General features: G+C 30.9%; 1 protein-coding gene across 1 annotated transcript; it reads left to right on the top strand.

The window, feature by feature from the left end:
- The first annotated feature begins 8,076 nt into the window (after nucleotides 1-8,076).
- Nucleotides 8,077-13,822, top strand: LOC101261888 (uncharacterized protein At4g04980-like). The gene is made up of 9 exons (XM_019212761.3): nucleotides 8,077-8,419; nucleotides 9,121-9,474; nucleotides 10,160-10,255; nucleotides 10,371-10,488; nucleotides 10,724-12,089; nucleotides 12,341-12,506; nucleotides 12,585-12,749; nucleotides 12,839-12,991; nucleotides 13,323-13,822. The coding sequence occupies exons 1-9, from the start codon at nucleotides 8,354-8,356 to the stop codon at nucleotides 13,521-13,523; spliced, it is 2,685 nt and encodes an 894-aa protein (XP_019068306.1). The 5' UTR covers nucleotides 8,077-8,353; the 3' UTR covers nucleotides 13,524-13,822.
- The last annotated feature ends 74 nt before the right edge of the window (nucleotides 13,823-13,896 follow it).

Raw genomic sequence — 13,896 nt, 5'->3', positions numbered from 1 at the left:
ACAATAATAATAAACCTTAAATGACTAAATGAATATTTTTGAAAAGCACACACGTCGACTGAAACATCCCTCTTATATATATATATAAATAAAGGGGAAAGGATCAAAAATACCCCTCAACTTTGATTTACTGTTTACTTTTATTCTCACCGTTAAAATGAAGTTAAATTCACCCCTCTCGTAACTAATTTCACCAAAATTACCTGTCTGAATATATCTTTATTATAGTAATGATTAGTTTTTCTGTAATATTGTGTTTATTTTTACATTAAGTGGTCCATATTATTCATTGCATTCGTAAATTATTTATAGTAATGAGTGCAAAATCAGTACTATAATAAAGACATCCATTTGTTATTGAATATATTGAACCGGTCAATTGTGGTTATATATAAACTTCATATAATATATAAACTTCATATATATAGTAATGAGTCCAAAATTAGTACTGTAATAGAGATATATTTTTTTTATTTTTAAATATATTCAATTGGTCAAATGTGGTTATATATAAAACCTTAAAAAGAGCAACAATTTTATTTTTTTTACTTATAAATGGTTTTTTAGATGGAGACAGAAGTTTTTTCTATTTTTAGTATTAGGTAGTTGAAATTTTAGGTAAATATTTTCTCTATGAAAATATTTTTTTTAAGGAAAATAAATTATTTAATTAAAATAGAAAAAATAAGTTTTGCAAGCGACATTTTATATTGATTGTTAATTTTTTCGTTTTTCAACACACATCATCTTTTGACCCCATCCCGCAAACCCCCTATCCTTGTCTCAATCCCAATCTTATGTAATATTAGTCTAAATTAAATATACAAATATTATTAAAATAATAATTTTTTAATCACGTATCGAATCTAAAACATAAATAAAAGAAACTCGATTATTTTACTTTAAAAAATACTCTATTTTATTTATTTAAACGTCTAAATCATCATGGTTGTTGTTTTTGTTAGTAATAACTCTAATGCTCATCAATATGAAAGAGACTATCCAGCCATATTGACCAGCCTTTTTTTTTTGAGGCCATTTACAGGTTATATTTATATTTTATAAAAAATAAACTAAAATAGTTAATATAATTAAGTATATTGACACAAAAGAGGGTCTCAAATATCAACGTATGCATATCGAATGAACCTCACTCTAATATAATAATCATAATCTATAAAAAAAGATTATATATATATTAAACAGACCATGTGGAATGAGCTCGATTGAGTAAAAGCACGCACACATAAGACTTCCAATTTGAGACCCACCCCTCTCTTGGTTCAATAAATTATATTCTGTTCAATTTACACGATCATTTTAAATCTCTAACGAATTATTAGCAACGTCATTATCGGCCATTTAATGGAAAAGTATTTGCCATACGTGGCCACACATGCATTACATGTTCTATATTCTCTACTAATTAATTCTCATTGACATCTCAATTATTTGAAAACTATAATAATAATAATAATAATGAGATTTTGACAATGATATAATTCTATAAAATTTGCACTTACAAATTGGGATTAGCTCGTCTAAGGTTGACTAGACCTCTTCAATTTCTTAAATGGTATACTAAAAATTAGAATAATGGACTTCAAATTTATGTCCTACTCATCTTTTCATTTTATTTGATTTATATTTATTTTTTTACGATCATCATCACAAATCATAATTACTATAACAATCATCAATCGTCAGTTACATATTCTTACTAATCACTAAATTATTCTTTGTTATAGATTAACATTATCATATATCATAACTATTAAACGTTATCATCAATTATCATTATCGACCCTTAGTGTCAATTATCATTACAACTAGCTACTAATCAACACTACATTATTAATCAACATCATATATGATATATGCCTAATTTGTAATCCTTATTTTAATGAAATTTAATGAAGTCTTTGGTCAAATAACTACGTATGAATAAGAAAAATACTAACATAGTTTTACACTAAAAATCTCGTGTTGCACAACACATGGAAAGTAGTGGCTAAATCCAACTTTGCTTGAACTTGTTCTTCAAATATATTTGGTTTCAAATGTTTGAATAATATGTAGATAATTACTTCCAATACTTGCAAATCATACCATTCGATACCTCATTTTAATTTCAAACCTGAAATAAAATTTGAATAATAATTTCAATAAGTATTTAAAATTTCTTCCCACAAAATTGCAAGTTAAAGACAAACTCTTCCGATTGAGACACCAGATACATGGAAGAGTGACGAGTGAGATGATAGAGAGGAGAGGGAGGCTCGCGAAATATGTTATATAACTTAGAATTCAGTTATATACAATGTATCTAGAACATATTATACCCGAACTTGACCTTATTATCCGGATAGTGTATACATATCTAGAAGTTTCAAAATCTAATATAATCATTACAAACTAGACTATATCTAAATAATGAACTCTAAATTAACAAAATCTACGTAAGTTTTTTTTTTTAAAAAAATGATAATATTAAAGACTTTAGTTTTATGTCTTCAAATGTCAATTTTAGTGGCTAAAAAGAACAAACTCATATAGAGATAACTAATATGTGTTACACAACACATTAGATTGACAATTATATATTTCTATAAGATAAAAATATTAATTTTGAAAATTTTGTGAAATTACGTCATAAAAAATGCTACAAAAGGTAAGTGATGGATATTACTTTACAAAGAAATCCACCGTCGTTATTCGTTAAAAAAAATAAAAACTCATTCGCTATTTTTCGATTGTACAGAGCCCGTTTGAATTTATTTAAAAAAATATAAAAAATAAGGGATGGCAATTTTTTATTTTTAAGTTATTTTTAATTTTATTAAAAGAATTTATTTTAAATTATTTTTATATTTATCAAATACTTTCAAATTAAGAGATCCACCGCTTATTAACGTAGTCATCTATCAACTACAAGAATTGACACATAAATATATTTTTTTTTAAAAAAAAAAGAGATTTAACAACTAATTTCTATGAAAGTTAAGACTATCGAATGGTGGCTACCTTTTCTAAGGTGACTTATGTATTTTGTTCGTCATAAATTATTTGTTATATTTTTATTTTTTTATCTTTAAGAAAATATAATAATATATTAATGAAATATTTTTAAAAAATTTACTCCCATTTATATTTAAAGACATAATTCTAATCTTCATTAAATATTTACTCTAATGAAATGTTTGAAAGCCTTAAACAATATTTTATTTTTAGCAATAATAAAAAAAAATTGTACTAAGCTTCTAAAATAATAAATAATTTGAGATAAAGAAAATAGTTAATAAATAAATATAATTTTTAATTTTATATCCTAATCAATTATTATCAGTCAAAGAACGACTTTATAAATAGTAGATAAGGTAGGTTTGTTTTATTACACTAATAAACCCTCGTGTTGCACAACATCTTTAAAGTAATAGTTAAATACAACTTTGCTTCGAACTTATTCTTCAAATGATTTTAAATATTTGAATATAATATTGTTGCAGTTCAGTATTAATTGTCATGTTTTATTTCTTTAAAACTAAAATAATTTGAAAAAAAGATTTATTGAAGCGTGATTAGGTTTACGGAGAATTTAATTATATAATTTTTTAAATAAAATTATATGGATATTTTTATCGAGCTATATTATTTGTTATGAAAGGATAGGGGCTTTAAGGCAAAGTTAAAATTAAAATTTGAGATTTATGAAATCTGATAACTCGTTTTAGTTAATAAGTAAGATCGTAATTAAATATTTATATATTTTTAGTCAATTTCAAAAAATCAATTTTGATTTAAATTAAAAGAGGCAAGTGTATTGATCTAAAATCTTCATATGATTTTGAATCAAGACAATGATTTTCAACTTTCAAGTTCCATCAATCAAATTCATGTTTGCAGGTAAAAATTTTGTTTCTTCATTTTAAAACATTATTAAAATGTTACTAAAAATAACTATACTTTAGCATTAAATTTTAATGTAAAATTAAAAAAAACATTTATTTTGCATCACATGTATCCCTATCTTAATTTAGTCAAATCTGGGCTATATTGTTCATATATTGATCGTAAATTCATATTCCCATATTTAGAAACTAAGGGTTTACGATGATCGGTTGGTTCAGATTTTTGAAATATCAAATTAATTTATTTGTGTAAAAATTTTAAATTAATAAATCACCAAACTAATAAAAGTCGGGATTTTTTTGGATTTTTTAACTTCAGGTTGGTTTAAACTTTTCAACCTCGGGTTGGTTCGATTTTTTCAAACACCAAACTGTCTAAGGTGTTTCTTAGGAAAACAACACAAACTATGAGATGAGTGATGACACTAAATATTTAATAAAATGATAATGAAAGCATAATATAAAATAAATATTGCAGAGTCATGATGAAAATTATCATAATTTAAAAGTACTAAATCATGCTAAAATAAGTCTAATAAGTATTAATTACATAATTTAACAGTAAAGAATAGGTATTTTAAATGTTCAAAGTATTGTAAAACTAAAAAACAAATGTTCAACATTATTGTCATTTTTAATGTTAAATTAATTTATTTTGTTAGCATTAGTATTGATTTGATTACGATTGAGCTTTATTAGAGTTACTAATATCTCTGGACTATAATCTTTATTCGACTGTTCAAATTTTAAGTCTCAAAAACTTGAAAAAATATATTTAAAGATAAAAATTATGAAAACGTATAACTAATATTTAGAAATTACATCAAAGAAAATACTTTTATGTATAAGAAAAACTTTAAAAATTATATTTACTATGTCGGATTGGTTTGTTCTCGGGTTGATTTTTCTTAGTTAAAATCAAGCCAACCCAAGTATAGTTGAACTTTTTTCCCAATATTAAACCAAATGAAACCAAATCGTTAGTCATATTTTTTTCGGCTTGACTCGATTTACAGTTTGATTCAATTATGACACCCCTCTTAAAAACTATCTATAAAATATTGGAAAAATATTCCATCGCTTTTTAAGAATCAAAGTAGTGGTTGCGAACCAGGCCATGAGATTCGAAGTTTGGGGTTCTAAATTTAACTTTGATGATAGTAGGATTTAAATCCATAACTCTGGTGTATAAAACATTTCATAGTCCCTTCTTTATCCAAGATCCTATAATTTTAAAAACTTTTTGTCATTTGGAAAAAATAGTGATATATTAAATGCGCTTAGTTCTTAACACTATAAGATAAAAAAAAAAAAAGAAGATATATTCTACTATTGGGCTTGTTTCAGTATTGATATATGGGCTTGGAAATTCTGTATCACTAATGAATACAATGGAAAAAATAAGGGAAAATTACGCGTATAAGCAAATTTGTACTATTTAATTACTCATGGTAGTTATAGTTTTCTATAATTACCATTCGCGAGTAACATTATACATTAATTACGTGGTCTCATTTCGAGTTTGTATAATTAATCATGTTTGTATATGTATAATTCGCAGGATATACAAATAAATATGTATAATATTCAATTTTTTAGCCTACATACATATAGAATTCACCTCTCTCCCACTATCTTCCCTCTCTCGCTCGCCTCCCTCATTCCTCTCACAATCTAGCTCGCCTCTCTCCTCCCTCTCCCAATCTCGCTTGTCATTTATACAAATGTGTATGATAATATACAGTTATATACAACTATATACATATACAATTTACCTCTCTCCCACTCTCTGTCATCTCTCGCTCGCCTCTCTCCTCTCTATCCCAGTCTCACTCGCCTCTCTCCTCCCTATCCCAATTTCTCTTGCCATATATACAATTACATATGTATAATATATAATTATCTAACCAATATACATATACAATTCACCTTCCTCCCACTCTTTTCCCCCTCTCTCTCGCCTCTCTCCTCTCTCTCCCAGTCTCGCTCTCCTCTCTCCTCCAAATAACATGTAGCTACAAATTGTAATTATCAAACTATAGCTATAAAGAATAATTAATTATTTTTAAGTGGCTATATGTGAAAATTTCCCTCCAATAAAAAAAAATTAATTTGTGAAATTCATCCTTTGAAGGAACATTGAATTGCACAAATTTGTCCCTTTTAATGGACATGTCTTTAATTTTGCTCCTAATAATTAAACTTATTCCTTGTTATAAATACATAAAAACATAACTTATGAAATACTATATATATTATAAAAATATAAATTTATTCCCTATAAATAAAACTAAGTGATTTATAATAAGCTCCTCCAATTTGGACCTCATCCTTTTGTACATTATCCTATGGCTAACATGTTGAACCATAGAATATTATTCCAATGCAATAATTCACAATGCTTACCTTATCTTTTACCATGCTATTTTCCCAACCATAATTCCAACTCAATCCAAACTATTTTCAGTCTTTCGCAATCCTCCTCCTTATTAACTTCTCATAAATCGACTGTCAAAAGGTCTTTGTCAATCGTGATTTGCCACGCAAGGAGAAGAATTATATACGATAACGATGATGATGAAAAAGAAGATAATAATAATTCGGAATTAGCAATGCTAGAGTTTTATAGTCAAACTATGAGAAATGAAGCTCTTCTTGTGAAAGCTCTTGTAGATGAGGAAGATGTTGAAGTTCTAATTTTCAAGGTAAATTTAACTTCCTTTTTTACTTCAATGGCTAAAATTCTAGATACTTTGTATCATATTTAGTTACTTTTAATAATTTAATTTGACCAAATATGAACTTTATGAAATATGAGAAGATTTTGCCATGTTTCAAAATTATTCAAATAAGTGAGGGTCCAACATAGATAAAATATTAGATGTGTCAAAAGAAAATATATCATTCTTTTTAAAATTAGCTAAAAGAGAAAATATCTAATATTTTTACATGTTATAAAGTAATAATGTTTAGAAAACATATAACATAAAAATTATCAATTCTAAAGAAAACTTAAATATTATGGTAAAATATTTTACCATATATATTTATAATTACTATTTTGTTGTTATTTTTCTATATGGATCTTTGATAATTGTTTTATTTATCATTTTTAGGGGTTTTCATCATGCTTGAGTTGTAGGACAAGTCCAGATCCATCAAAAAGTGTACTTCCAGCAAGGGCAGTGATCAAATGCATAGACAGAATAAAAGGACCATTTGACCCCTCAAATATTGTTTATTTGGAGAAAGGATTGACTTTGGAGGCCTTCAAGGATAGGATTCTACCAAGGGCAAAATAGTCATTTAATCAATTTATTCTATAACACTGTATTTGTTGGGTTATGATTGTTATAGCAAAATGTTGTCATTGAGAACATGTAATACGATATAACATTCAAACCAACTCTAAAGGAACTTGGATAATGAAATATTATTAATAGAAAATAATTATAATCGATAGATCTGATGTAGCTTTAACATTTCGTATCATATACATGTTGAAAAAAATAGTTGGTAATACTGATTAATAACAAAGTCAGAATTTTGAAATTTATAATTTTTTAATTTACCACTAAATTCATATTATATCTTGATTAGTGAATACCCTTTCTTTGTGGTTTAGTTATTGGTTAATTAGATTTATGCAAGGTGCTTACTTATTTATGCATTATTTTTTGATGTATTACTTATTTCATCTTCTATTCAAATTATAATATACAAATCTTTAATTATACGAGATTTTAAATTGATAGTCAAATTATCAAAGTTGTATAAACTTGATGTGTTGAATTTTATGTGTAACAACTAAGATGTTACCGTTAAACATGTTTCTCCTATAATACATAACTTTTTAACCACAAACAACCCCTAATATTTAATATTAAGATTAAACTCACCAAATTCAAAACCTTAAATCCGACTCTAACTATAGTAATTCCATCCATGCAAAAAATCCATCTAACACAAACCTTATAATAATAATAATTTTTAAAAATCATTAAATATCCATTTATCTTTTTAAAAAAATAACTACATAAAAATTATTTAACCCCAGGACAAAATTAATGGTTATTTTTTCCTCAAAAAAAAAAACCAATAATTTTTTTTTCCACATAATTAATGAACCTTTTTTGTTTTCTTTTCTTTTCTCTCTCTTTTGGAAACGAAGGAGAGAAAGAAACAAAGGCATTTTTTGTCCTCATGACGATGATTTTGGAATAGCTAATTTTCCCTCAAAGCCTAAAGGCAAAAATCTCTTTTCTTTTTTTTTTTTCAACAATTTCCCAAACATCTTTAATTAAAATTTCTATTACCAAAACATAAATTTTGGTCATAGGAATTTGAAAAAAAATTAAATTTAATTCTTCTTCCTAATTTTTCTTCGAAAAGCCTTTTTCCGAAAAAAAAAATAAAATAAATTATCTTGTTATTACTCGTTGAAAATGGCGAGCGGGGTATTCTGTGGTGTTGTTCCTTTCATTTTCCGCAGGAAACCTTCTTTGTTAAAGGTAATTTTTTTTTTCATATAATTTGTAATGTTAATAAAAAATTGAGAATCTTTATTTAATTATATGAAGAAGAAAAACATAATATTGCATTTTTTTTCATTATGCCAAAATATTGTTCATGCATGCAAAATGCAAACATAAATGTTTTAATTTTTTCTTTTTCATTTTATTGGGCGCAACGGGAAGAGTTGTTGCCATGTAATGAAGAGGTCACATGATGGAAAAAAAAAAAAGTTTCTTACAGAAATGTAGAACCTGGATACAATAGACCCAATGTGGTCTAAGGTATTTTCTCGTGTATAATAGAAGCTTCGTGCACCAAGTTGTCCTTAACATGTAAAATTGATGAATGATACGTACAATAAACCCAACGTGGTTAAGACTCTTCCTCGCACATAGTGAGAGGTTTGTGTACGAAGCATCCCTTAACATATAAATTGATTGAATGATACGTACAATAAACCCAACGTGGTTAAGACTCTTCCTCGCGCATAGTGAGAGGTTTGTGTACGAAGCATCCCTTAACATATAAATTGATGAACGATACGTACTATAGATCCAATGTGGTCACGCTCTCTCTTCCTTGGCGTGTAACAGGAGTTTTGTGCACTGAACTTCCCTTTTTAACTCGTCCATGTTGAATTTTTGACATATCCCCTGTTATATATAAATACCATTAGTAAAAACATTTATTTTTACAGGAAGAAGACACACGTAAAACTAGGAGATTACATACTAGAGTAATAAAGAAATTACCTTCCATGTTGGTACCAAGAAGATCAAAAGCAAACAAAGGTTCCAAATCGCGCAATGCGTATGGAGTGAAAGCACCAAAAAGTCCCAGATTGCAGGGTTCAAATGTGGCGAAAGCACCAAAAAGTCCCAGAATGTATAGTTCAAATGGGGTGAAGACAATTACAAGAAGTGCAACTTTTCAAAATTCATGTGGGGTGGCTAGCAACTTCAGAATAATGACGGGTATAAGGAACAAGATCATCACGTTGAGACACTTACTTGATCTTTCTCCTTGTGATGGCTCGGAATCTGCAAATGAGGTACATATAGGACTTCTTCTGTTAGTTTGTCGTCAACACTTGTTAAATCACTTAGTTATGTTGCTCGGACTCTCCAAAGTTACTGTTGCACGGACAACAACCTCAGCTACGTAGAGTTGAAGGGTTGGTCAGTGAACATCCTTCATCGAGAAATTATATTGTGTACATAGGTCAAAAATCACCATGTATACATATATATTAAAGGCACAATGATATCTGAATTTGGCCTCAAGTACTGGCAAGTGAAGACTTCACCTTTGAGGATGCACATATAAACAACTTCAACTAGTCTCCTCGGTGTCAGTTGAACAGTCGTACTTACAAAATAATCATCTAGACACCTCCAAAATTTATGTGTCACATTAACTGATGTGTCTAGATGATGTGCATTCTCAAAGTTGGAGTATTTAGTATCCAATTGAAGCCAAAATAAGGTGTCTATGTATGTATTTTGTCTATACTTTAATCTTGAATACATGAGGTTCCATGTTTCGCCACTTATATTGGAACCTCTATAAAGCACTACTTTTAGAGGATCCGACACGCACCTGTCAACATTCTTGAAGAGTCCGAGCAACATACTGTCACTTTACTCAGTTAAATATGAATGGCATTTTCAGAAGAGAACAACAAGAAGTGTCCCTTTAACCAACTTTTTTCTGTCATGGCCATGTTTTTCCAATAGCTGCTGATATCAACTCTGAGAGATCTACATAAACTGTTCCCTTCGATCAATCCGAATTTTTCGTTGTCAAAAATAGATGGGACATCAATACATGAGGTAATTTACTCCCTAAGTTGAGCACTTTTAGTATATATATGCAGTACTGCTGTTTATAAGCAAAATCACAACTTATTGAGCTCACCAAAGTTTCCCTTCTTTTTTTTTTCTTCAGAAAGTGAGATGCTTTTGTGATATATTGAAATCAATTGGGGAAATGTGGACAGGAAATGATGAGTGGATGATTACATGCAAAGAGAATTCAAACAGTAAACTAAATGATTTCGAATATGGTATGATCATCTCTCTGTAGTTTCTTGTCTGTCGATTTCTGTTACTATATATTGTTTCTTCTACTTTGATAATTGCACTTTTTTGGTGTACTTATTGTTCCTTTTTCAGAATACTTTGTCATGTTTTCTGTGTACATTCTTCCCTCCCAAAACACCAGTTGTGAGATTACACTAGTATGTTGTATTTTTCGCTTTGATATGCAGTTATAATGATTTTCTTACATTACCTATGTAGTGTTGGCATTGCTCGACGACATTATCAAGTTAGCTAGTGAAAGGATGCCAGAGATGATGGATGAGGATGAGGAGGATGAGGATGAGGATGAGGAAGAGGTCGAGCATGAGCATGAACATGAACATGAGGACGAGACTGAGGATGAGGATGATCAGAGGATAGAAACAAGTACTTCACCTGATGCATTTGAGAAGAACTTTTCGGAGATCTACTCGAGCAACAATTCCTCCCTTTCGAGCTCTCCAACTTCAGTCCTCCCTGAGATAATAACCAATTCCTCAAAGAAGAATGGAAAGGCTTCTATCACTTCCCCTCTTCTCCTATCACTCAAGGTTCAACCTGTTGGAAACCAGAACCCGATTGAGGTAAGACGTCTCTCGTTCCACATGATCCCCAATGCAAATCAAGATTCAGGCTATTCAGTTCAGCTAGGAAGCGATGTCGATGAAAAAGGATCAAATACAGAAGCAAATCAAGATTGTGAATTGATGGACTTACCAGAGATTCTACTGAACAGCCTTGAGAAAGCATCGGAAAATGGTGGCATATTCTGGACCGGTGCATCAAATGGTCAAGCCGTCCCAGCTCGCGTTACATTTGATGTGCTCTTACCTCCATCTTCAGTTTCTAGGTTGCAATCAAATGTAACAGAACAATCATCAGTACCACCTTCTCCAAACATTTTATCACCGAAAATCATAGAATCGCAAGTACCAACATCACCTCAACCAGATTCCTCGTGTGAGAACAACGAGCCAGAACCAGCATCACCACCAGCCTGTATTACATCAGGAAACACAGTAACATCTCCACCTCCACCTCCACCACCTCCAATTACATCAAAAAATAGAGCAGTGCCTTGTCCTCCGCCGCCACCTCCCAGGAAATCAGAAAATGTACATTCACCTCCGCCTCCGCCTCCACCTCCATGTTCACCTCACAAAGGACTAAAGGGTATGGTAACCCCACATCCACTTCCACCAAAGGAATCAAATAGAGCAACTCCACCACCCCCTCCGCCGACGCCAATGGGAAAGGTAGCTGCACCTCCACCAATGCCAATGGGAAAGAGAGCTGCAAATCCACCATCGCCAAGATCAGCACCACCTCCACCCATGCAAACGAAAAAGGGAGGGGCACCTCCACCACCACCACCAACTTTCGCAGGTGCCAAAAATCCACGACTGAGGAAAGCAGCCACTAAACTGAAAAGATCATCCCAAATGGGAAATCTTTATCGATCTCTTAAGGGGAAAGTTGAAGGATCTAGTTTAAATGGTAAGCAAAAGGGAGGCAAGGGAAACTTTAATGCCTCCAAAGGAGGTAAACCAGGAATGGCTGATGCATTGGCTGAGATGACAAAGAGGTGATCTTTCTGAAATCTCAAATGCTTCCTCCGTTTCAATTCGTTTGACTTGTTATGACTTGACAGAAGACTACTGAAATGATCTTTAATCTTGTGGTCTTAAACATGCCGTGTGAAAAGATAAGAATCAGAGAGTTGCTACTGAAAAGGGAAGTAAGACAAACAAATTGAAACGAAAAAGTAATTATTTTGGTAGGAGGCAACTTATTCTATGATGTTTATATTTTATATTTATGAATTATATCTCACAGGTCAGCATATTTCCAACAAATTGAAGAGGATGTCAAAAATCATGCAAAACTAATCAAGGAGATGAAGAAGGCCATTGCTTCTTTCAATACATCAGATATGTCTGAGCTCATTACATTCCACAATTATGTCGAATCCCACCTTGAGAAACTAACAGATGAATCTCAGGTTCGTTCTATATATCTTATCTTTTGTCATAATTAACCATTTCAGGATGTTGGCTTAAATATTTTTCTTGGTGTACAGGTCCTAGCAAGATTTGAGGATTTTCCTTGTAAGAAGTTGGAAGCGTTGAGGACGGCAGCAACTCTCTATTCCAAATTAGATTCAATAGTCTCAACTTTACAGAATTGGCAACCAGCCTCACCTGTTGGCCAACATCTTGCCAGAGCTGAGAGGTACTTCAACAAGGTAAAAACTAAGTCCCTGGACCTCAAAACTTCCCACAACGACTTGAATTTTTTGTGGTAGCAGTTCTAACAAATAGTTCTCTCATATAGATAAAAGGAGATGTGGACACTCTAGAAAGGACTAAAGATGAAGAATCCAAGAAACTAAAAACACATAAAATTCAGTTTGATTTCGGCGCCCTTGTACGCATCAAAGAATTGATGGTGGATGTTTCCTCAAACTGTATGGAACTTGCATTGAAGGTAAATACAATCAAATTCACACAAATACTAACTCTTGTTGAATAACTGATACAAAGATACGAATTTGACATGCATCTCAAGTATACCTCAATGTATGTATTTAGATAGAGTAGATTTGTCACGATGTGATCATACTAGCACTAATGCACTAGATCATCCCATCACAATTCCAAAGTTAAGCATGCTTAGCCGATAAAGTTTGAGAATCTTCACGAACATCTCTAAACTCGTATAAATAAGTAAATATGGAATGCATAGTGCATCATTCAGATCAACACTCTCTACATCTGGTTAACCATATTTTTGAAATAATGTTGCAATGTCGAATCAGGAAAAGAGAGAAGCAATGGCGGGGGGAAAAGAAGGAGCGGGACCAACAAATGAAGGGACCAAAAAAGAATCAGCCACACAGCTTTGGAAGGCATTCCAATTTGCATTCAGAGTCTATACTTTTGCAGGTGGACAAGATGAGAGAGCAGAGAAGTTAACGAAAGAATTGGCTGAAGTGATCGAGACAGACCTTCATCATTAGATGTATAGTAGGTGGTGCCCATTTTTTTTCCCAAACGAAAAAAAAGGAAACAAAGAAAGTCACTATATAGGCTGCAATCGAGCAATCAGCACGTTGATGCTATCCCTGGCAAGCGCGCGCCTTGTACATGCTTCATAAGCTACAATGTTCATGCTTATCCCAGGAGAGAATTGCTAGACGAAACACCGTTATTTGTATTAGACTGAGGGGAGAAATTGAGCTAAACTGTAGCTTTAATTTACCCTACCACTGTTCATACATACAATATATATCACACCTTAGTGACTGATTTTGTAGCATGGCTATAGCAGCAGAGACTGATTATTTTTTTCCTAGTTCAACAAAAACGAATACACATTTTACAACTATATAT

This window comes from Solanum lycopersicum, chromosome 3, assembly GCF_036512215.1.
Source record: "Solanum lycopersicum chromosome 3, SLM_r2.1".
Classification (NCBI taxonomy): domain Eukaryota; kingdom Viridiplantae; phylum Streptophyta; class Magnoliopsida; order Solanales; family Solanaceae; genus Solanum; species Solanum lycopersicum.
This window is presented reverse-complemented; position numbering and strand designations above follow the sequence as displayed.

Bases quoted from the DNA above. Each gene is read 5' to 3' on its own strand.
- LOC101261888 (XM_019212761.3), top strand. From the start codon at position 8,354: ATGGCGAGCGGGGTATTCTGTGGTGTTGTTCCTTTCATTTTCCGCAGG. The intron at 9,475-10,159 runs GTACATATAGGA...TTTTTCCAATAG, and splicing joins GCTCGGAATCTGCAAATGAG to CTGCTGATATCAACTCTGAG. The intron at 12,090-12,340 runs GTGATCTTTCTG...TATATCTCACAG, and splicing joins TTGGCTGAGATGACAAAGAG to GTCAGCATATTTCCAACAAA.